Source organism: Mustela lutreola, chromosome X (genome assembly GCF_030435805.1).
Source record: "Mustela lutreola isolate mMusLut2 chromosome X, mMusLut2.pri, whole genome shotgun sequence".
NCBI lineage: Eukaryota > Metazoa > Chordata > Mammalia > Carnivora > Mustelidae > Mustela > Mustela lutreola.
Window position 1 is genome coordinate 86,385,667 of NC_081308.1, and position 25,062 is coordinate 86,410,728.

Consider the following 25,062-nt stretch of genomic DNA (forward strand, 5'->3'; position numbering starts at 1 on the left):
TTTTAACTTAAATTGTATGTTGAAGACCAGTAAAGACAACAAACTTTTACATGGATGCTTTCATTTGCACTTCAGATACTATTAAGAAAATACAAACTGTTGTATTAAAGAACATTACTTGTTCTTTGAGATAGCCTTTGCCAGGAGGGACAGCGATTTTGCAGAATAAAAAGCCTTCTCACGCCTTGTTTCTTCTGCTGGAGACTCCTAGAGATGGGTTTAAGGGGAAATAGATGGCAGTAGGCTCTGTTTGATTCTAGAGTAGTGGATGGGGGGCTCCATCTCTTTCTCCATTTTCCAGATTCTCCCGCCTGTATGAGCACCTTGGTGAAGGAACTGATGGATTTTTGGGACAAACCTCAGAATCCTACAGGTGGTTTAAAAATAATTTGCCCTGTCCCTTCCCTTTTATTTCTCCTGTCCCCCTTTTACATGCTGCCCCTTTCAGTGCTGGGAAAGCCCCAAGTTCTGCTTTCCAGAGAATGTGTCTCTAGATCTAGTAAGGCAGGTGCCGGAACCCCTGTTTTAGATGCTGGGATGTCACAAGCACTCAACAGTTACCCTCCCCCTTTTCTCTGTTTGTTCCTAGGTCTTCTCCCATAGACTTACAGTAAGGCTGGAAGCCAGGGAAAGGGGGAGACTCACATGGAACCATGAAGGTTTGTGTGAAGGTGGGCAGCACCTGGGGATAACAAGAAGGTGAGCACAGAAGGTGGCTGAGACTTGAGAGGGTCTCAGTATGGTACTTCTGCCTCTTCTACACTCTGCCCCATGTCCACAGTGTCGCTACATCCCTGCTGATTTCAGGGCAGGAAACAGGAGGCATATTGGGGTAGGGGTGGGCTGGAGTGTGACTGAGAGAGGACTAGAGGAGGGCTTTCAAGATGGGACACAATAGCAAATTGGACATGGGATCTGCCAAGGCAGGTACTGGGATCAGGGATCAAGGTGCTTGTGTGTTCTGTGAGGACTTGGTGTCTATTACCCCCTGTTTGTTTGCTTGTCCATAGATCTTCCTGCAGGTCTGCTGTAGGGCTTGAGATTACTGGAGGCAAAGAAACAAGGAGGAAATTGCCCCTGATCAGTATAGACTGGTAAGAGGATGGGAACTGCCTGGGTAGACCTCTACGGTGGGTTGGTGGAGATCAGCGTGCATCTAGTGTGGTCAGTGTCCAGTCTGGAGGATCCTTTGCCTCTCCCTTTCCCACCATCCCTGTCATGCTCTTGCCTGTATTTTGGTACAGAGAGTGGGGTGAACTGAGAGAGATAGAACGGTAGTTTGATAATATGCCTGTCACATCAAGAACAAAATCTCCAGTACCATCTGTCCCTCCGTCTGTCTGTCTGTCTGTCTGTCTCTAGGTCCACTGATCTCATGAGTTAATAGATCTACTTTAGGGTATATCACCAATCAAGAGAAGGAAAGAGGAGGGAACTGCCTTGATCATTACAGGTTGGTATGAGGATGGGGACCTTCGGGAATGGTGACGAGAATAGGTCCAGTAAAAATCAAGGTCTGAGGGCTTCTCAGTCTCTCCCATTCATAGTTCCTCCCCCACCATCTTTTTCATTTTTCATTTGGTGTAAGGAAATGTGTGGATGTACCTTAGGGGAAAGTTGTTGGGCACTAGGGAGAATGGGAGGGGAGAAAATAAAAAGGATGGAGAGAGAGAGTTGGCTCATCATCCTCTTCTCACACCATGAACATCATTCCTACACTTTCCTGTCCTTCTGTGTATCTGTCTGTATGAGACACAAAAATAGAAGAGAAATTTTAGTCCATTTCCTTCCTCCACTTCTAGGTCCACCTCCAGTGGCAGCTGTAGTGGCCTTTAAGTGGCTGAAGACCAGCACCCTCACAGGCCTACACCCAGACCTACTACCCTCTTTCCCCATCCTGATTGAGCCCCCTGTGCCTTGTTCGTGACTTTACTAGGGGTGATTACATGGGCCGCGTTCAGGAAGTGTGCTGGGTGACTGCAGGACTGGTGATTTGGGCTGGTACCTGCTACTACCTTTACAGATTAACCAAAGGAAGAGTCCAGAGTGTGAGGACACTTGCCAAAAATGGGTCCAAGGTCAAGATGGGGACTGTTGTTGGAGTACAGAACCAGACCCTGGCCACAGGTGAAGCCATGGGTGGGACAGAGACTGAGACTACACCCAAGGCCACGTCTGGAGCAGAAGCTGAAGCAGGAGGGAGGGCTGGGGCTGAAGTAGAGATTACCACCACTGCTAAAGCTAGACCCAAAGCCAGCTCTCAGGCCATGACAATGGCCGAGGCAGAGGCAGAGATACAATCTGAGGCCAAAACAGTGGCCAGAAAAGTGAGCATGACAGAGGTAGTGACTTTGACTGAAGCCCAGGTCAAAGCCGGGGAAGTAGCTATGAAAGAAGCCGTGACCCAAACTGATTCTGAGGCTGGGAGAGTAGTCAGGAGAGAGGCTGTGACCCAGACCAAGGCTAAAGTTTGGCCACTGGCTGCCAGGGCAGAGACCAAGAAAGAAGTAATGACCCAGACCAAAGTGGAAGCTCGTATACTGGCTGAAAAAGAGACGAACAGAGTGACGGTGACCCAGAGTGAGGCCTTAGGAGTGACCAGAGAGGTGGCCAAGATGGGTGCCATAAATAAGACTGGAATTGTGCCTGAGACCAAGGCAAGAGCCCCGGAAGAGACTGTGAGTGTGGCCAAGAGTCAGTCTGAGGCCAGGCCTGGTAACACAGTTGATGCTAAGGGAAATCCTAATGCCTCATCCAGGGCAGAAGTTGGAGCAGACATGAGGTTCTGTACACCATCTCAGGCTGTAACCAAGAGCCAGGTCAACAACGTGCCTGGTGCTGGGGTTGAGGTCAAGGGGAAACACAAAACCGTGTCTCGGGCAGAGTCTAGGGCAGACACGAGGGCTTCTGTCCAGCCTCAGATTATAGCCAAGACCCAGGCTGAGGCTATGCTTGGGGCAAAGGTTGATGCTGGGGCTAATACCAATGCCCTGTGTAAGGCAGGGGCAGGGGCAGATATGAGAGTTCCTATGCAACCTCAAACTGCGGCCAAGAAACAGGTCGAGACAGTGTTTGGTGCCAGGGTTGATGACAGGGGAAATACTGATGTCACATCTAAGGCAATGGCAGGAGGTGACATGAGGGCTTCTGCTCATCCTCAAGCTACAGCCAGTGCTCAGGCTGAGGCTACACTGGAGACCAGGCTTAAAGGTAGAGGCAACTCCAATGCTCTGTCTAAAACAGGGGCCAGGGCAAACCTGAGGACCAGTTCCCAGGCTGAGGCCTTGCCTGATGCCAGGGTTAAGACCAGAGACAATCCCAATGCCATGTCTAAGATGGGGGCTGGGACAGACATGGAGCTCTATACACAGCCTCAGCCTGGGGCCAATGTCCAGGCTGATGCCTTGCCTGATGGCAGGATTAAGGCTAAAGGCAATGCCAACACCATGTCTAAGGAAGCGGCTGGGACAGACACAAAGGTACAGTCTCAGGCTTCCACCAAGAGCCAGGTTGAGACCTTGCCTGGTACTCGAGGTAAGACAAGGGGGAAAGGCAAAAGCAAGCATAAAGCAGGAGTCGGGATGGAAATGAAAACCAGCGTGCAGCCTCAGGTTGGGCCCAAGACCCAAGCTGATGCTTTACCCGATTCCAGGGTTGATGGCAGGGGTGATCCTAATACTATTTCTAAGTCAGGGGCTAAGGCTGAACTGAGGGCCTGTGGGCAGCCTCAGACTATGGCCAGTTCCCAGGGTGAAGCCTTGCCTGGTGCCAAGAATAAGGTCAGGGGCAATTCCAATACTATGTCCAAGTCAGAGGCTGGACCAGATACAATGGGCTCTGCCCAGCATCATGCTGTGGCCACTTTCCAGGATGAAATGTCACCTAAAACTAAGAATAAAGTCAAGGGCAAGCCCAACGCTATGTCTGAGGTAGGGACTGGGCCAGATTCAATATGTTCTGTCCAGCCTGAAACAGATACAGCAGGCTCTGCTCAGCCCCAGACTAAGGCCAGTTCCCAGGGTGAGGCCTTGTCTGGACCTAAGAATCAGGTCAGGGGCAATCCCAATGCTGTGTCTAAGGCAGGGACTGGGCCAGATACATTGGCCTCTGGACAGCTCCAGGCTGTGGCCAGTCCTCAGGGTGAAGCCTTGTCTGGTAATAAGAGCAAAGTCAGGGGCAATCGCAATGTTGTATCTAAGGCAGGGACTGAGTCAGATACGATGTGTTCTGCCCAGGATGAAACAGATACAACAGGCTCTGCTCAGCCCCAGGTTGTGGCCAGTTCCCACAGTGAAGCCTTGCCTGGTACTAAGAACAAGGTCAGAGGCAAGTCCAATGCCATCTCTAAGACAGGAGCTGGGCCAGATACATTGTGCTCTACCCAGCTCCAGGCTATGGCCAATGCCCAGGGTGAAGCCTTGCCTGGTACCAAGAATAAGATCAGAGACAAATCCAATTCTTTGTCTAAGGCAGGGGCTGGGCCAGATACAGTTGGCTCTGCCCAACTCCAGGCTGTGACCAATGCCCAGGGTGAAGTCTTGTCTGGTACTAAGAATAAGGTCAGGGGCAATCCTAGTGCTGTGTCTAAGGCAGAGGCCAGGGAAGATGCAATGGGCACTGAAGAGCCTCAAACAGATACAACAGGGTCTGCCCAGACCCTGGATATGGCCACTTCCCAAGGGGAATCCTTGCCTAGCATCAAGAATAAAGTTAAGGGTAAATCCAGTGCTGTGTCTAAGACAGGGGCTGGACTAGATACAGTGAACTCTGTCCAGCCTCAGGCTGTGGCCAGTTCTCAAGGTGAAGTTCTGCCTGGGACTAAGAACAAGGTCAAGGGAAATTCCAGTGCTGTGTCTAAGACAGGGGCTGGGCCAGCTACAGTGGGATCTGCCCAGCTCCAGGCTGTGGCAAATGCCCAGGGTGAGGCCTTGCTTGGTGTCAAGAAAAAGGTCAAGGGCAACCCCAGTGCTTTGTCTAAAGCAGGAACTGGGCCAGATTTAGCAGGTTCTGCCCAACCTCAGGTTGTGGCCAATTCCCAGGGTGAAGTCTTGCCTGGGACTAAGAACAAGGTCAGGGGAAATTCCAATGTTGCATCTAAGACAGGGGCTGGGCCAAGTACAGTGGGCTCTGCCCAGCTCCAGGCTGTGGCCACTTCCCAGTGTGAAGCCTTGCCTGGTGTGAAGAATCAGGTCAGCAGCAATCCTAATGCTGTGTCTAGGATAGAGGGCAGAGCAGATACAACAAGCTTTGCCCAGCTTCAGGATGAGTCTAAGGATGAAGCCTTGCCTGGTGCCAGGAGTAAGGTTCGGTGTAATCTTAGTGCTTTGTCTAAAGCAGATACTGGGCCAGATATGGTGGGCTCTGCTCAACCACAAGCTGTGACCAGTTCTCAGGGTGAAGACTCCTCTGGCACTAAGAATAAGGTCAAGGGCAATCCCAATGCTGTGTGTAAGGGAGAGACCAGGGAAGATGCAGTGGGCTCTGCCAAGCTCCAAGTTGTGACCAGTTCCCAGGGTGAAGCCTTGTCTGGTAATAAGAGTAAGGTCAGGGGCAATTCCAAGGTTCTGTCTAAGACAGAGGCCAGGGCAGATGTGAAGGGCTCTGCTTGGCCTCAGGCTGTGGCCATTTCCCAGGGTGAAGTTTTTTCTGGTACTAAGAATGTCAGCATCAATCCCAATGCTGTGTCGAAGGCAGGGGTTGGGGCAGATACAGTGGGCCCTGCCCAGCCTCAAACAGATACAACAGGCTCTCCCCAACCCCTGGCTGTGGCCAATTCCCAGGGTGAAGTCTTAACTGGTACTAAGAATAAGGTCTGGGGCACTCTCAGTGCTGCATCTAAAGCAGGGATTGGGCCAGATACAGTGGGTTTTGCCCAGCCCCAGGCTGTGGCCAGTTCCCAGAGTGAAGCCTTGCCTAGTGTCAAGAATAAGGTCAGAAGCAATCCCAATGCTGTGTCTAAGGTAGAGGCCAGAGCAGGTACAACAAGTTTTGCCCAGCCTCAGGCTGTGTCTAATTCCCAAGGTGAAACCTTGTCTGGTGCCAGGAGTAAGGTCCAGGGCAATCCCAGTGCTAGGTCTAAGGCAGGCACCAGGCCAGATATAATGTGTTCAGACCAGCCTCAAAGAGATATAACAGGCACTGCCCAACCCCAGGCCATGTCTAATTCCCAAGGTGAAAACTTGCTTGGTGCCAGAAATAAGGTCAGGGACAATCTCAATGTGGTATTTAAGGCAAGGGATAGGCAAGATACAGTAGGCTCTCTTTCACCCCAGGCCATGGCCATTTCTCAGGGTGAGGCCCTCCTTGGCGCCAGAAGTAAGGTCAGGGGAAATACCAATGCTGAGTCTAGGGTAGAGGCTGGGGCACATATGATGGGCTCTGGCCAGCCTCAGTCTGCAGCCCATTTCCAGAGTAAGATCTTGCCTGAGACAAAGGACAAGGCTATACCCAACTCTGAGGCAGAAGCCACAGGAGATGAGGGTTATGCAAAGCCCAAGGCTGAGGCCATGCTCACTTCTGAGAGTGGGAGTGGGACAGGTACTCAGACCCGCAGTAAGACTCGGCCTAGGGTCCATGACTATTACTGGAATGGGATTGGTATTGAGGATTGGATTGCTTCTGAGCGATGGATCAAATTTAGGTTTCAGGCCAGGGATGGATACTGGGAGAATAGCATGTCTTGGGCTGATGATGAGAACGAAGCCAGTATTGAGTCCTGGAGTGGAGCTAGTAATAAGTCTGATATTAGGTCCTGGGCTGGAGCTAAGGCTGAGAATGAAGCTGGTTTTCCATCCTGGGCTGCAGCTGGGGACCAGGCCTGTGGTGGGCTCTGGGGTGGGAGTCAGGCCAGTAGGGGTTCTTTGTCAGAGGCTGGGGACATGGCCATTGGAGCATCCTGGATTGGGACTGAGAACCAGGTCAGTGAGGGTTCTTGGGCTAGCACTGGGAACCAGGCTATTGGGGAGCCTTGGGCTGGAGGTCAGGCCAGTAGGGTGTCCTGGGCTGGAGAAGATGCCATTGGAGTGTCCTGGACTGGAGCTGAGGAACAGGCCAGTGGAAGGTCCCAGGATGGTGCTGGAATTCAAGCTAATGGAGGGTCTTGGGCTGAAGCTAAAGCTGGGAATGTGGCTAGTATTGGGTATTGGCCTGGGGATATGGACCAGGCTAGTGGAGGGTACTGGGTTGGGACTGGTGGTCTGTCTGGTGGATCCAAGCCTAGATTTGAGGATCAGGCCAGTGAAAATGTGACCTGGGCTGACACTGCAGACCAAGCTAGTGGAGGCTCCAGGCTGAGACCTATGGACCAGTCGGGTGGTGAGTCCTGGGCTAGGGGTGGGGAACAGGCCAGCAAAGGTTCTAAACCAGGGTTTGTGGACCAGTCTAGTGTTGGGTCCTGGACTACCATTGGGAATCAGGCCAGTGGAGGATTCTTGGTTGGGACTATGGAGCAGGCCAGTGACGGGTCCTGGGCTGGGACTAGTGATCAGTCTGGTGGTGAGTCCAAGCCAAGATCTGAGGATCTGGCAAATGAAGAAGCATCTTTGGCTAGGGTTGGTGGCCAGCCTGATGGAAGGCCTAGGTTGGGGCCTGAGGACCAGTCCAGTGGGAGGTCCTGGGGTGACTCTGGGGACCAAGCCAATGGAGGGTTCTTGGCTGGGGCCATGGGCCAGGCCAAAGGAGGGACCTGGGCTGTACCTGGGGATCAGGCTGGTGATGTGACAAAACCTAGATTTGAAGAGCAGGCAAGTGGAAGAGGGTCTTTGGCTGACAATGGGGGTCAGGCTGGTGGAGGGTTTAGGCTGAGTCCCAGGGACCAGTCCATTGCAGATTCCTGGGCTGGCACTGGGGACCAGGCCAGTGAAGAATGTAGATCAGGGCCCGAGGATCAGTCCAGTGGATGGTTCTGTGCTTGCAGTGGGGGTCAGTCTAATGCAAGTGGGACCTGGGGTGAGTCTGGTGGCCATGCTATTGGAGGATCTAGACTAGGGCCCATGGTCCCATCCAGTGGTGGGTCCTGGGTTGATACTGGAAGTTGGGTCAGTGGAAGGTCTTGGGGAGGGACTGGAGATCAAGCTAGTAGCTGTCCCAAACCTGGATTTGAGGATCAAGCCAGTAAAGGAAGGTTCTGGTCTGGTGTTGAAGACCAGGCTGTTGGAGGGTCTAATCCAGGGCCTGCAAACCAGTCTAGTGGTGGGTCCTGGACTGGCACTGGGAGTCAGGTCAGTGGAAGGTCTTGGGCTGGGGCTGGGATTCAGGCTGATAGCTGTTCCAAACCTGGATTTGAGGACCCAGCAGGTAGAGAAGGCTCCCAGGCTGGCATTAGGGACCAGGCTAGTGGAAAATTGTGGGCTGGGTCTAGGCCTCATAATGAAGCCTGTAAAAGATCGAAGCTGGGGCTTGAGGACCAGGCAAGTGGAGGGCCCTGGGCTAGGGCTGGTGACCAGGCCAGTGGAAGACCCCAGATCAGTGCTGAGATGGAGGCCAAAGAAAGATCCTGGTTTAGGACTGGGGGTGAGACTAGTACAGGGTCTTGCCTCAGGAGAGGGGAAGAGGCTGGTATTGTATCCAAACCTGGAGATAAAAATGAAGCCAATATTGAATCCCGATCAGGGGCTAAAGAAGAGGCCATCCTTAGTTCCAGATTTGGGGCTGAGGATAAGGCCAGTATTGGGTCCTGGATCAGCTCTGAAGAGGCAGCCTGTATGGATTCCCTTGTGGGGGCTGAGGCTGGGGCTGAGGCAGAGGTCAGGAAGGAGTCTTGGCTCTGGGATGGAGATGCAGCCACTACGGGCTCTAGACTTGGGGCTGAGGAAGAGGCTTGCATGGAGTCGTGGACTTTGGCTGAGGATGTAGATGAGGATGAGCTAAGTAGAGCGTCTAGCCCTGATATTGAAGAAATCAGTTTAAGGTCCTTGTTTTGGGCTGACAGTGAGAGGAGTAATGAGTTCAGACCCAAGAGGGAGAGAAATGTCAATTTTGAGTGTGGAGCTGGAGATAAGGCCAATGCCAAGGGTAAGCTTGAGGCACCAACTGCTGGTGGAGTTGATGAAAGGTCTTGGTTCTGGGATGGTAATGAAAACATAAGTGAGGACAAATCTGCACCTAAGACTAAAGCCAAAAAGTCAGCTGAGTCAAGAGGCACATATCCATCCATGGTCCCAGGTGCAGGAATGGGGTCATGGGCAGGAGCCATGATCTGGACAGAAATGAAATTTCCATACCAAAATAAGTCCTGCTTCCCACCTGAGGATGAGCTCAGAAAGCAGATCAGGTATGAGGAGAAAACTCAGCCCTGGACCTGTCGCTGTAAACGCGAAGCAAATATGGATCCACGAGAGCTTGAAAAACTCATTTGCATGATTGAGATGACTGAAGATCCTTCTATTCATGAAATAGCTAATAATGCTCTTTATAACAGCCCTGAATATCCCTTTTCCCATGAAGTCATTCGTAATGCAGGTAGAATCTCAATTATTGAAAGTTTGCTCAATAATCCCTATCCCAGTGTTAGGCAGAAGGCTTTAAATGCACTGAATAACATCTCAGTGGCTGCTGAAAATCATAGGAAGGTGAAAACATACTTAAACCAAGTTTGTGAAGATACAGTCACCTATCCCTTGAATTCAAATGTACAGCTGGCTGGACTAAGACTGATAAAGCATTTGACTATTATTAGTGAATATCAGCATATGGTTACAAATTATATTTCAGAATTTCTTCGTTTGTTAACTGTGGGAAGTGGAGAAACAAAAGACCATATTTTGGGAATGCTTTTGAATTTCTCTAAAAATCCATCTATGACAAAAGACTTACTTATTGCCAATGCACCAACATCACTGATTAATATCTTTAGCAAGAAAGAGACAAAAGAGAATATTCTTAATGCTCTTTCACTATTTGAAAATATAAATTATCATTTTAAAAGAAGGGCAAAAGTATTTACCCAGGACAAGTTCAGTAAAAATTCCCTTTACTTCATATTCCAACGACCTAAAGCTTGTGCCAAAAAGCTCCGGGTCTTAGCAGCAGAGTACAGTGACCCTGAGGTGAAAGAAAAAGTTGAGCTATTATTAAGTAAACTCTGATTAACTGTATGTTCCCAAACAAATCTGAGTAATATTTTGGTTTTGCAGTCTGGAAGTAATGCACATTGTAAATTGCATTACAACTTTGAAACTGATGTTACTTGTGATGGTCTGTAGCTGGATCACTTTATGAACATGAAATGTACTGAAAATACATGTGTTGACTATTACCTTGTCTGGACTGAGATATTTTTAGTATGCTTCATGAGCAGAAACTGACCTGATTCTTCATGAGTAAGGTAATTTTTGGTCCTTTGTGTGGACTTGTGTTTCTACATTTGAGACTATTTTTTATGTTATCAATAAAGTTGTGTGTTTTAAGCAGAAAAAAAGAGACACATTTTTGTCCTTGAGTTTATGATCTATTTGGAAAGGCAAGATGTATGGAAACAAAAACATACTAACAAAACTACAAGCCTCTGTCCAAATCCTTCCTGTCAGTGCAGAAATGTCTTCAGGCAGCAGTTCTGAGGCAAAGTTGTGCAGAGGAGAGGTATGTTTAAATAAGCTGGGCTTGAAGGATAGGATAAAAATGGGGTGGGAGAGCATTGGAGGAGGGTGGAGTGGTGGGAAGAAAGGCATGGAGGTGGAAATCCCAATCCAGAGAGGAGGCTGGCCTGCCCAAAGTTCCAAGTGTGGGGAGAGGAATGACGGGAAATGTAATCCATCAGTCTGGGAGAGCCCCTTCATGCAGAATCCCTGATTGCTAAACCTGGTTATTTGAATGTTACTCCTTCCACCCTTGGGAGGCCCCAAAGCCTTCTGTGCCCAGAGGAATGAAAATGAAAGGAAAAGGATGTAGCTGATTTGTGTGCAGGTTGGGTCAGATTTGGGATGGGGAAAGGAGTGACCACTGGAGATTGGAACACCAGTTAGGAAGTCACTGCCATGGTCCAGGCATGAGATGATAGAAGTGTGAGACTTCACTACTGGCCACAGGAATGGCAAGGGGAGAAAGGAAGTGAGAGACTCTTTGAACAAAGAAGTGATGGAACATATCTTGAGGGCATACAGAGAAGGACAATTTTATTTTAGGGTCCTGGTAGCACTTCATTGAAAACACTCTCTTTCTTGGCCAAATCTGGTGTCTATGTCGGTAAATACATTAGTTGTTTTTTGAAATAATAAGAAAGTATAATAGAAGAAAGAGCAGTATTTAGTGCTTCTATCAGGTTTCTTTTAGAAGGTTGACTAAGGCAGGGCCTTTATGGGATCATTGAGAGTAATATTGGCATCAATACTGTAGAAGACCCACCTCTCTCCCACCCTAGAGTGTGGTGAGGGTGTGGTGGGAGGGGCACTCTCAAACTGGGCTGGTAGGAGCATACATCCATACAAGGTCCGTTTGGGTACATGTTTCAGAAGTCTTTAAGATGTGTGTGCTCTTTGAACCAGTAATCCTACTTGTAGAAATTTATCTATAGAAAACGATCAAATAATTGGCTCCTACAAAGCTGTGCATCTTCGTACATGCGAATGACCCAAGGGCCTCAAAATAGGCACTTGGCTAGACAAATTAGGGTGTGTCTACACATTGAAACATTTTGCAGCAATTGAAAATGGTGATAGACATCTACATTTATTTACTAGGAAACAAATTAGCATATAATCTTAAGAGGGGGAAAATAGGCTACAAGAGCACATGCTGTACTTTTTATAAAGAAAAAGTATATATATTCAACTATCTCATATATAAGCTTTGGTGTATACTCTGAGACTATGGGTGTTAGGTTAATGGGTAATTTTACCTGTTTTTTACTCACTTGTATTTTCTGATTTTCATACAATACACAACAGGAGTTTTTGCATAATTTACCAAGAGGAAGTGGATGGATTTGGGCTAAGCAGACCTGTCAGTAGCACTTCAGGGAACCAGAGCAGAAGTATAAATAAATAGAGGCTCACATACTGGTGTCTAGCTATTTGGAAGGCATAAATTAAAATTTTAGTAAATAAATAAATATTTAAATAAAATTCTAAATATACATGTAAATGTTTGACAATTTAAATCCTATTCACCATTTTAAAAGTAAAACTGTTGTCAATTCTATTATTCAATGGCCACTAAATTTCTAGTGGAAAAAATGATGTCATGCTTGTGGCAGATTCTGCAATCTGCTGCCCTAATTCTCCTTCAGGAACAAAAAGGTTATTATTTAGTTGCTAGGAGTGCTGCCAACAGACAGCCCTCAGCTGTCATCCCTTTTCAGGAATTGCCTCAACTGGAAAGTCACCTCCCCAAAGGTCGTGACTCCTTCCTGGGGTACTTCCAGCCAATGGATGATTACCATGGCCTTCTTGCCACAAAAGGGACAGCTTAACTTCTCCCTCTGTCCAATCCTGCTTCCTTCTCTTCCCTTCCACAGATTCTGATCTCAAGAGCACTCCCTAATAAAAGCCCTTCATGCTGAATTCTGAGTCTGCTCTCCAGGAAGCCAACCTACAACAGTTGGTATGAGGAGTAGTTCAGGAAAGCATACACTGTGGTGAAATTTTGAAGATGAATCACCTGCTGCCCAGCTGGCAATGAGGACCCCATCGCTGATGGTAGGTGGAATAGAGAAGCATCTGGAACAAGTGACAGAGGAATTATTAGAGCTTTCACTGACGGCAAACTGGGATGGCACTGGTGGAAGGGGATGTATTAGCTGGTTCTATATACCAGAATTTTGAGAAATATGTGGGAAATATTAACTATAAGGAAGTCCAGAAAACTGGATAGCTATTTCTATGCCTGACTTCTAGAAAAAAATAATGAAAAGCCAAATTAAATTAGTCAACAATTAAATGCTATATGTGAAAGCCAGAGGATTTCATTCATAGCATATAAAGAGGCCCTCATCTTTCCCAGGTAAAGGGTAGAGAAATCTGAGGACCAGGCCCAGTACTTACTCAAAGCAAGCTTTGAAGAAAGTTAAAATCCCAACTAAGAAAAGTGCTATGCCAAGATCAGGGCCCTGGTTAGGAAGGAATGGGACCCCGATACATGGGATGGGGACTTCTGGATTGACATCCCTAAAAATCTTATATCCTCAGATTTTCCTGGAGACCTTGAGTGTTCAGAAGTGTCCCACTCCTTCCTATTAAGGGCTAGTGCTTCACTTTGTTTGATCCTGCAGAGCCCTTTCTCCTGTAAGATAATATGCGTTTCCCTCAGAATCTGCCCCACTTCTCATCTTGGCCCCTGGGCCTATATATAAAGTTAAGTCACAGCGTAACTTCTCTGGGGTTGTCCTGGGCCTAAGAAGGAAGGAAAGGGACTACCCCAGGAAGAAGCTATAGGACCTAGCCAGCGTGTACTAGCAGGTACTGAGGAGGAAGGATGGGACTGAATTCTGAGGGCCTTGATCAGGGGAGCTGGAATATAAAATTGAATAAGGGAAAATTAATTCTTTTGTGAGTTCTCTCCCAAAATACAGTATTTAACACCCTGGGAAGGACACCAGGAGATTACGTGAACTCAACACTAGAACAGCTTCTCAGAGTGCAGGAAAAAAAAAAAAAAAAGAATTAAGAGAAGTATAAATGCCCAAGTTGTCATAACAGAGGGGAGAGAGAGGATTAAAGGCTCAGGAAAGTGGGAGTGATAGAATAAATATATTGTGTATTTCCAGAAAACCCTCTGGAAGACTGTATTCTGCAGGAGGACCCCAAAGGCACACTATTTACTAAGGCTATAAGGAAGGCACTGGTGAGAGGAATGGCAGAATTGCTAAGAAGTTCCCAGTAGGAGAGGATGTTAGAGAATGGGGATCACTGATAGAAATGGTGATGGCCTGAAACAATAGAGACAGGATGATTGCACATAACCATCACAAGTCTGGTGGATGCAAATACCATAATGCACTATAGGTGGGGGCAAGGGGGCTGATCCTCAGGGAGCTGTGGGGATGGTTAATAGAATACAGTGCTCCTGGTGAATAGATGGTTAAGAGGTAGTTAGTAGACTACATGGTCAATATAACACAGTGCCTTGGGGAAAATAAGCCAAGGGTCTGTACTCAACATGAACCACCAAAAGAAATAAAAGATGGTCAGGAACATGAAGGATGGTGTCTCAGTAAAAAGTCACAATTCCTTGCTCAGCTTCTGATCCTAAGTTGGTTTTTGAACCAGGGTGCACTGCTTGAAGGAGAGGCTGGGGTGACTTGGAAGAAGAACCCTATAACATACATGTAGTCATGATTCCTCTGGTCCTTCTATTTATGCATGTAACTGTATGCAGGGAAAAGAAGAATACCCAAACATTTTGAGGACCAATGGACACTGGTTATGAGTTGATATACCGAGTGTACCCAGAGATCTAAAATGTCATTTTGTCCCCCTTCTTAGATTAAGGGCAGACAGGAGCCTGGTATTTAATGGACTCCTGGCCTGTGTTGGGTTCACAGTGGATCCACTGGATCCATAAACCTACCTGGTGGCTATATTCCTGATCTCTGAATGTCTAATTGAATAGATATTTTGGTATTTCCTACATTGGTTTCCTGACCTGTGGAGTCAGAGCCCTTTGTAGATGAAAGCAGAAGTTTCTGAAACTGCCCTCACCCTCCCTGGCCAGGATAATAAATGAAAACATATAGCATCTTGGGGAGGAGGGCAGAAGTGAGTGCCACCTTTGAAGACCTAAGGGATGCTGGGAAGTGGTCCCCATCATATCTACATTTAATGCACCAGTTTGGGCCCATAAAATGTAGGCAGAGCCTGGTAGATGACAGACACTGCAAACTCAACCAAGTAGTGATACAAGTGCAGCCACTGTGTCAGATATAATATCTTTGCTAAAGCAGAATAACATGACCTTAGATACCTAGTAATTAACTATTGATTTGGAAAATGTAGTTTATCCCTGTCAGAATAAAACATCAGAAGTTCATATTCAGATAGAATAGATAACAGTATACATTTATATTTTTTCCTCAAAGGTGTACTAATTCTCTTGTCCTCTGTCCTATTATAGTCTGGAGATATCTGGACCATTTGAATACAATACGAATAGTCCACTATGTTGATGACATCATGCTAATCGGACCAAAATGAATAAGAAGTGGTTAGCATGTTGGAGGCGTTGGTGAAACATATGTACACCCCATTATAGGAGGTAAGCCCTACAAAGATGCATGGGCTGGCTACATTAAGTGCAGGTTTTTGAGGTTGAATAACCCAAGGGTCATGCCAGGAGATCACCTCCTAAATTAAAGGACAAATTATTGCACACATTATTTCCCACAAAGTAGGAAACTCAACATCTGTTAAGCTTCTTCATATTCTGGAAAAAGCACATTTCACACCTGGAATTACTGTTTCTACCCGTATACTGGGTGACACAAAAAGCTTCCAGCTTTGAGTGGAGCCTAGAGCAAGAGGAGGTCCCATAGCAGGTCCAGGCTGTGGTTTCAAGTAGTCCTGTCACTTGCTCTGTACAATGGAGAGGCCCTATAGCATTAGAGTTATCTGTGTGGGCAAAAGATGCCACAGGAAGTTTTTGATAAGCCCCAGTGGGGAGGTCAGAACTTAGTCCAGAATTTAGGTTCTGGAGCAAACCATGCCATGTATAGTGGAAAATTATATATCTTAAAAACAGCTCCTCACATGCTACTACATCCTGATAGAGAAGGAATGCCTGGCCATAGGACATCAAGCTAAAACTTGTCCATCATGAACTGAATGCTGTCAGATCCGCCAAGGTGTAAGGGTGGGCAGGCCCAGCAACAAGATGGAACTTTTACACACAGGATCAAGCACAAGCAGGACTGGAGAATAAAAGCACCTACACAGTCAGCAAGAGCAGATCCTCCATGATAGCAGATCCTCCACTAATGCACTAGCATCATTCATTCACTATACACCTGTGGCCCCTTGGGAGATCTCTTTTTTTTTTTTTTTAAAGATTTTATTTACTCATTTGAGAGAGAGAGAGAGCGAGCACTCAAGCGGGGTGAGGGGCAGAGGGAGAAGCAGACTCCCCGCTGAGCGGAGAGCCTGATGTTGGGCTCCAGGATCATGATCTGAGTTGAAGGCAGATGCTTAACCAACTGAGCCACCCAGCAAGTATAGCAACACCAGCATGAGAAAGACATGGTGACCGGGAATGAGGGTCTGGGTCATACCACCAAGGAAACCACCAAGACCTTAAGACTGATGGAGATCTGTAATTGTCAGTGGAAGGGGAAAATGATTATCTGTAGCTTTGAGGCCAGCTGCAGTACTAAGGGTTGTAGTTTGTCCTAAGTTTCTCTTAGGAAGAGAGGGACCCATCAGACTCCTGGAAGAGCTGATCCCAGAATATAGTGAAATGGATGTAGGAGGCTCAAGGGGTGGACTGTGGTGGATACTGCAATACCTTTCCCAGAGCTCCCTTTAACAATTAAGGCCTTATTACTTCAGTTAGGAATACTGCCATCAGAGAGTCCTTGGCTGCCAGCCTTCTTACAGGATTGCATTAGCTGAGAGTTATCTTGTTTCAGATCACATCCCATTCTCAGGATGACCCACATCCAGTGACTCATTTATGCTGTGTACAAAGGCCTGGCCATCTTGCCTCTAACTGAGATAGTTCTGGAGTTTAATTCTGTCTTCATAATTCACTCTAAAGTATGCTTAGGCATTCTGTCGATAGTGCGCTAAAATTTGATTTCTCCTGTTTTTCATTTCTGCTGCTTTCCTCCCTTTCCTTCCACAAGTGTCGATCCCAGGAGCACTTCTCAATAAATGTTCTATACTTTAATATTTGTCTCAGAATCTGCTTCCTGGAACATCCAATCTGTGACATCCATGCCTTAGACATGCTATATCTATCTGTCTGACTATCATATGTCTGTCTGTCTATCTATCTAATCTATCCACCCTAAAATTAAGAGTAATATAGTTGTTTAATATTATGAAATGTTCTTTAGCCTCTCTGTGCAACTGTTGCAAATACTGCACTAATTTTTTCTTTCTTTTTTTTTTTTTTTTTTTTTTTTTTACCTCTGGAGCCGCAGACTGGGAAATAAGGACAGGCAAGAAAATGGGCACTACTGGGAAATGATAGTTTGTTAAACAAAAACCTATTGCATTCATGTATCTGAGAAGGCTTTGGCAAGCTTGTTTTTTATCTTCCATAAGTGCTTCTACTGCTTGAATCTTCCCTGCCTTCTGAAATAATGTCTGTCTCTTGGGTGAGCAGTGGCATAATCCACAAATGGTCATGGCATCTGGACACAGTTGCCTTTTATTTAGAAGACAGATGGAAACAGATGTGGAGAAGCACCTTCCTGGAGCTTGAACAGTGCTAGTCAAAGTGCAGATGTTTGGGTTTATAAGTTGTACTGTGCCAACAATGAGCACCAGATCCTGTGTGACACAGGCACCCACATGTTATTTAATGTGTGTGTGTATGTGTGTGATATGCAGGACCCTTTAAAACATGGGATTTAAAGAGAACCCCACATGCCCAATTCTAAGGGTAGGACTGAGGCTAGGATAGCAGTGGATGACATTTCTAGATAATTTGGAGAGTTAAGCGGCCTTATAAGCTAGTTCTGGGTTCCACTGTGGTTCCAGGTCCCAATTCTTAATCTAGTGTTGTAGCTGACTCAGAGTCAGGGGTTGGATTAAGGTTTTGGGTATAGTGGCCTTGCTGGGTCATGCAGGAGTTTAATACCACTTTTGAAAATGAAAATGCAGTTCTTCTTCTCAGGCTAAAGGCCCATTTCTGGGAAACACATAAACCGATTGAACCTTAAGGCAGTGTAGTATAGGGGAGAGAGTGCAATCTGGAGTAGAGGATGAGGCAGCAAGGGTATTCCCATTTCTCTTTCCATTTTATTTTTCAAACATGAAGGAGCAGATTTGAGAGGGAAAGGTAATGAATCTGGTTTAAACTATTTGATTTTGAGGTGCCTATGGGACTTTCAAGTGGGATGTTCAGTGTTTATTTGAAAAGTGTGGATCTAGAGCTCAGAATCAAGGTCTGACTAAAAATATGTATTTTAGAGGATAACTGAAGCCAGGAAGTGAGTCAGGTGGCCCCAGCAAGGGGTACAGATTGAAAAACTGAGGACAGAAAGCTGAGAAAGCTCAATACCTGTGGGACTTTGGCAGAAAGGAGTGCAGGGCTGCAGTGGAAGATGTGGTCTCTCATCAATATTTTACATATCTCTATATATTCTTTTTCTTCCCTTTTAAAAAATTGTGGCAAAGTACACAAAAGTTTTACCATCTTCACCATTTTTAAGTGTACAGTCCATTGACATTAAGCACATTCACAGTGTTGTGTAACCGTCAACCACGATCCATTTCCAGAACTCTTTCCATCTTTTCAAACTGAAATTCTGTACCCATTAAATACTAACTCCCTAATGATCCCCTCCTTCAGCCCTGGGCAACCGCCATTCTATCTTCTGTCTCTATGAATTTGACTACTCATGCATTTGACTACCTCATATAAGTGGAATCACACGATGCTTATCCTTTTGTGATAGGCTTATTTTATGTAGTGTAATGTCCTTGTATTAGTCTGCTTAAGCTGCTAGAGCAAAATACCAAAGACTGGGTGGTTTAAACAACAGAAACTTCCTTTCTAACAGTCCTGAAGGCTGAGAAGTCCAAGATTAGGTGCTGAAATTTGGTTTCTGTGACAGTTCTCTTCCTGGCTTGTAGATAGCCACCTTCTTGCTATGACCTCACATGGCCTTTCCTTGGTGTGTGCACCTAGAGAGAGTGAGTGAACACTCTGGTACTTCTTCTTATAAGGACACTAATCCTATCAGATTAGGGACTCTTTTTTTTTTTTTAAAAGATTTTACTTATTTATCTGACAGAGAGAGAGAGCACAAGAAGGGAGAGCAGCAGAGGGAGAGGGAGAAGCAGACTCCCTGCTGAGCAAGGAGCCCAGGACCCTGGGATCATGACCTGAGCCAAAGACAGATTCCTAACTGATTGAGCAACCCAGACGTCCCACAGGGACCCACTCTTGTGACCTCATTTAACCTTAGTTACTTCCTTAGAGGCCCCACCTCCATACACAGACTATACAAAATTCAGCGGATGAATTTTGGCAAGACACACACATTCTGTGCATAATAGTCCTCAAGTTTTCCGTGTTACATTATTTACACAGAATTGGAGTCCTATTCTATGTTTAGTTCCAGAACCTGTTTTTTTTTAAGGTAATTTTCATAGTTATTGCATACTGTAAAGCTTAGAGCAGCAACAAGAAAAATCCACTGGAAGTTTGCTTCATCCTTTCCCAGGCCAGATTTCTGTTACTCAGAGACAATCACTTTGAAATCTTTTAACTCTTGCTCTAGCATCACCTTCATATTGCTAAATAACCTATTTACACTTTTTTTCTTGATTTTTAATTTTTATACATCAGTTATGACTTCAGTTAAGTATTCAGTTATCTTATTCATCCCACTCCATATATAACCACACTTGTCCAACATTCTCCTAATATATTGTTGTTATATTGTGGTATTTTATTAAATCAATATTAAGTGTTTATATTATGTCTAGGTAAATATTATTCAAAGCTGAATTATAAGAAGGAGTAATTGAGAACATAGAAGCCACCAGACAGTTTTGCTTCAAATCCTGGTTTTGTCACTTTAATAGCTGTGTGGTCTTAAGCAAATCTCTTAATCTCTCTCTGCCTCACTTTCCCTATATTTAGAATGAAAATAAAAATATCTATTTTTTAAAGATTTTTTTATTTATTTCTTTTTGCCAGAGAGAGAGAGAGAGAGAGAGAGAGAGAGAGGACAAGCAGGGGGAGTGGCAGGCAGAAGGAGAAGCAGATTCCCCACTGAGCAGGGAACCCAATGTGAACTCGATTCCAGGACCCTGGGTTCATGACCTGAGCCAAAGGCAGACACCCAGCAGACTGAGCCACCCAGGCGCCCCAACAATATCTATTTTATAGGATTGCTGTGATAATTAAGTGATTAAGCACTCAGCAGAACTTAGAAATTGGCATATATTATATATTATTGTTATTCCTTGTATATATTTTTATTTCCCTTCTTTGCTTCATGTATTTTGGGGCTTTGTCATTAGGTCTGTATACATTTATAATTTTCATATCTTCTGTGTACTTTGACATTTTCATCATTATAAATGACCCTTCTTAGTCTTTAATAACAATGTGTGTCTTAGGGCCTAATTTTTCTGGTATTAATATAACCACTCCAAGTTCCTTTTGCTTACTGTTGCAGGGTATAACTTTTTTAATCCTTTGTCAACCTATTTGTGTCTTTGATTCTGTATGTCTTTTGTAGGTAGCATAGATCATATTTTAAAAATCCATTCTGCAATTTCTGCTTTTAAATTGGAGTGTTTAGGGGGTGCTTGGCTGGCTCAGTCAGTGGAGCATGTGACTCTTCATTGTGGGGTTATAAGTTGGAGCCCCACAGTAAGTGTAGAGAGTACACAAAAATATAATCTAAATAAATAAATGGAGTGTTTAATACATTTATATTTAATGCAATCACTGATAAGGATAATTTATATCTGCTATTTTGCTCTTTGTTTTCTTTTCTTTTATATTAACATTTTATTTTTAAATTTTAATTAATTAATTTAAATCAAATGAATTAACATATAGTGTATTATTAGTTCCAGAGGTAGAGTTCGGTGAATCATCAGTCTTATATAATACCCAGTGGTCATTACATCACATGCCCTCCTTAATGTCCATCACCTAGGTACCCCATCTTCCCACCCTCCTCCCCTCCAGCAACCCTGTTTGCTTCCTATAATTAAGAGTCTCTTACAGTTTGTCTCCCTCTCTGATTTTGTATTGTTTTATTTTTCCCTCTCTTCTCCCATGATCATCTGTTTTGTTTCTTAAATTCCACATATGAGTGAGATCAGATGATAACTTTCTTTCTCTGATTGACTTATTTCGCTTTGCTATTTGTTTTCTATATGACTTATGTTCTTTTGTTCCTCTATTCCTCTACTGTTGTTTTCTTTTATGTCAAGTAGACATTTTATAGTGTACCATTTTCATTCCTTGTCATTTCTTTTACTATATTTTAAAATATATTCTCTTAGTAGTTGTTCTGGGAATTACAATGAACAACTTAACTTAAAAAATCGGTTTCAGATCAATACCAATTTAATTTCAAATCTTTGCTCCTAATGGCTTCATTCCTACCCACTCCCTTGCATTATTATCATACATATCACATCTTTATACAATGTATGTATATCAACATAGATTTATTCATATTGCTTTATGAAGTTGTCTTTTAAATCAAATAGAAAAAAATAGAGTTACAACAAAATACACTTATACTGTCTTTTATGTTTTCTATATAGTTGTTGTATGTATTTTAATCCTTTGTTGAGAGCTGGTTATTTAGATAACATAGCAACCCTGTAAACTGATGCTCCTCTCAGTGGTCATTTGTTTTTTTGTTTACTTGGTGGGACTAATTCTGTGAAGTTTGTTCCCCCCAACACACACTCACTGTGTGCATCTCTGATGTTCCAGCCCAGATCTTTTCCCCTTGTTTTTATGTTTTAGCCTGGCTACTTAGGTTTTGCCTGTGGGTTAGCATGTCACTTACTGGTCAAAGGTTGTGCTTAAGTTCCTTCAATTAGATATTTACCTTTTATCATTAGATATGTGTGTAGCTGCTCACATTTCAGTGAGTTTAGATATGTGTGTAGCTGCTCACATTTCAGTGACTTTACATATTTTGCTCCTCTCCCCTTTAGCCAGGGACTAGTAGCTTGGAAGCCTCTTCTCTGATTGTTCCTGAAAGGATATAACCTTGGACATTCATACATTCTTTCAGACTGGAAAGGATGACTGTGGCTTTATTTTTAATCTTGGCTTTCTAGGATTTGTCCCTGGGTCAGAGTAGCTTATGATTTAGTCGGTTCTTGGTCAGAGGTTATGTTTAAGCTCTTTGTGCCAGTGAGGCTTTTCCCCTGTGTTTATGGGTCTCTGCGTGGTGTGGGGAATCCCTTCAAGCTTGTTTCATATCTTTCTCTAATTATCCTATGAGGACGAAGCCTAACATATACACACAGTCTTCCTGATCCCCACAATTTTTATGTGATCTTAAGATGGCTTTTATTGGTTGCCTCTTTCCCTGGTTCTCTCTAGGAAATTTGTGACTATTCTGACCTTTTTCTTATATTAGAGGTACTAGCCTCCCCACCAAAATCTCCACTGTTTTTTTTTTTTTTTTTAACAATAACTGTTAAAATGCATGGAATTTTCTACTACCTTTTCCAAATGATTTCAGTCCTTTAGAATATTTAGATATTCTCAGATTAAGAGCTGCAGCATTCCTCATCCTTGTGTCTTGCCTTTCTTCTTGGGAAGAACTCTTGTACCACTGCATGAGAGCTGAAAGCAGGCACCTGCTTTTACCTGAGTGACACTCCTGCTCTGTGAGATGGTCCTGTAAAGGGATAGAAGTTCCTGATCTTTTTGGCTTGCCCTTCCTAGAATAGGAAAATTATTTGAGGATATAATTGTTAAACATTTCCCGGATGTTTTGAATGTCATAAATTTAGATTCAAGAAGGTCAATAAATCCCAAGCAGGATGAACAAAAAAAAAAAAAAAAAACCCCAAAAACAAAAAACCATGACTAGACACATCTTATCAAACCACTAAAAACCAAATGTAAAGAAAAAAAAAAACGTGAAGGAAGCTAGAGGAAAATAACACATTACTTGTAGAGGAACAGCAATTTGAAAGACTGTGGTTTTCTTATTGCAAACAATGAAGGTCAGAAAATACGGGAATAACAACATTTTTGGAGTGTTTAAAGGAAAGAATTGCCAAACCATAGTAATGCTTCAAGAACAGAGATGTAATAAAGATATTCTCAGATTAAGGAAAACCAAGAGAATTTGTCGCCAACAGACATGTAAAAAAATGCTAATGGAAGGTCCCTAGCCGAAAGGGAAATGATACCAGGGGGAAATGTGGAATTCAGGAATGAAGGAGAACCAATAGAAATGGTTAACATCAGGGTAAATATTAAAAAACTGCTGATTTTTGAAAACAGTAATGACATTGTATTAGTTTCCGACTGCTGTTGTAACAAATTATTGAAAGTTCAATGGCTTAAAACAGGACACATTATCTTACAGTTCTGGAGGTCAGAAGTCTAAAATAACAGACCTATGTTCCTTCTGGATGCTCTAGTAGAGAATTTATTTCCTTGCTTTTCCCCCTGTCTGTTGGTTGCTTGCATTCCTTTGCCCATCACCCCATGTCACTCTGATGTGTAATTCTGTCATCACATCGTATATGACACTTCTGCCCCCCTTTATGGACTCTTGTAAAACTTTTTTAAAAAGAATCCTTGTGATTACATTAGACCCACCCTGTCAATGTTGTATAATCTCCTAACTCAATATCCTTAATTGAGTCATATCTGCAAAGTCCCTTTTGCCAAATAAGGTAACTCAGTCATAGGTTCCAATATGTAGATATCTTTGAAGAGACATTCTTTTTCCTACCACAACATCATCAAGGATCCACTAATTTTTAAAATAATTTAATGTGCTCTAGAGCACAGGAAAAGGTGGAAATCTACCCAATTAATTCTATAAGACTTCATAAGACTTATATCAAATCAAAGAGGACTAGAACTAAAAAAGTAAACCAGGGGTCAATCTAAATTATAAGCACAAATGCAAAAGTCTAAAACCAAATATTATCAAATTAATGTAGCACTATAGAAAATAGAATAGCAATAATGATCCCTATTTTTTTATGTTTGTTCTATTAGATTTGCTTCAGTGTTATGGAGGCTATGCATGGGCTGAATAACATGACTTCCACTCACCAAGGTTGATCTTGTACTAACACTGCTAAGTGCCCAAACTGACAACAAAATAAGATTATGAAGAACCATTCAATACAATAAGACTGCATTTCCTGGGGGTACTAGTCAGCCCCATGGTGGTAGGATTGTTTTATGGGACACAGTTCATCATGGTTAGAACAGAAATTTTTCCTTATAGAAATAAATATTCTAGACACACATTTATCTTCTTTGCTCATGATGATTCTTCAGTGCCAGCATTCATTGACTTGCAGAATGCCTTAATCATCATCGGGTTATCCTATTGTCTCTGACCAAGGAACTCATTTAATGGTAGAAGTACAGTAATGGAGTCATCCAAAGATTTACTAGTCTGTATTATTTACTCCATCATGCAGAGGCAACTTGCCTGATAGAAAAATAAATGAATTACTGAAAGCTTAGTTATAGGATCAGATGTTCCACGTTGAGAGTGCTATACTACAAGAATACAATGGCTGCTTTAAAACCAGTGACAAGGGGTGCCTGGGTGGCTCAGTGGGTTAAAGCCTCTGCCTTCAGCTCAGGTCGTGAAGCCTCAGCAGGGAGCCTGCTTCCTCCTCTCTCTCTCTCTCTGCCTGCCTCTCTGCCTGTTTGTGATCTGTCTGTCAAGTAAATAGATAAAATCTTTAAAAAAATAATAAAACCAGTGACAAATATATGGTAGTATTTCCCTCATAGTGAGGATACACAAGTCTGGAATGAAGGGGTGGGGGGGGGGAGTGGCCCCTCTCACTATCACACCAATTAGCCCAGTAGAAAAAAAAACTATATATATATATATATTTGTCTCCACAACCTTGGGCCTAGCAGGTTTGGAGGTTCTATTTTTCCAAGGGATGAGTGTTCCCCACAGGGAATAAGGCCATGGTTCCACTAAACTAAAAACTGAAACTGCAACCTGGGAATTTTGGTCTCCTTATGCAATTGAACTGACAGAGAAAGGGGTTGCTCTACTGGCTGGAGTGTTTGAATCCCATTACCAAGGGGGAGTACAGTTGCTACTACACAATGAGAACAAAAGAAGTTTGCTTGGAACCCATTAGAGTACCTCTTAGTACTCATTTGCCCAATAGTCCTGGTCAAGGGGAAAATGCTGAAATCCCATAAAGATGGGATTGAAGGTTAGGGTCACTACACCAAGAAAAGAACTAT

The 25,062-nt window shown here is 44.1% G+C and overlaps 1 protein-coding gene across 14 annotated transcripts in view; it reads left to right on the forward strand.

Annotated features, from left to right (window-relative positions):
* The window catches only part of LOC131821169 (armadillo repeat-containing X-linked protein 1), an 85,161-nt gene that overhangs the window by 50,333 nt on the left and 9,766 nt on the right, over positions 1-25,062 (forward strand). For 4 of the 14 annotated variants that reach the window (XM_059157015.1, XM_059157026.1, XM_059157027.1 and 1 more), the window contains exons 3-7: positions 590-699; positions 1,011-1,094; positions 1,363-1,453; positions 12,452-12,632; positions 15,046-15,186. Coding sequence is in view for 7 of the 14 variants with exons in the window: in XM_059157012.1 (XP_059012995.1) it covers positions 1,947-10,085 (8,139 nt within the window). In the remaining 7 variants the exon portion in view is untranslated. Of the gene's footprint in view, positions 1-301; positions 374-589; positions 700-1,010; positions 1,095-1,362; positions 1,454-1,802; positions 10,418-12,451; positions 12,633-15,045; positions 15,187-25,062 lie in introns of those variants that run through there. The other 10 variants (XM_059157013.1, XM_059157011.1, XM_059157007.1 and 7 more) reach the window with 7 other exon arrangements.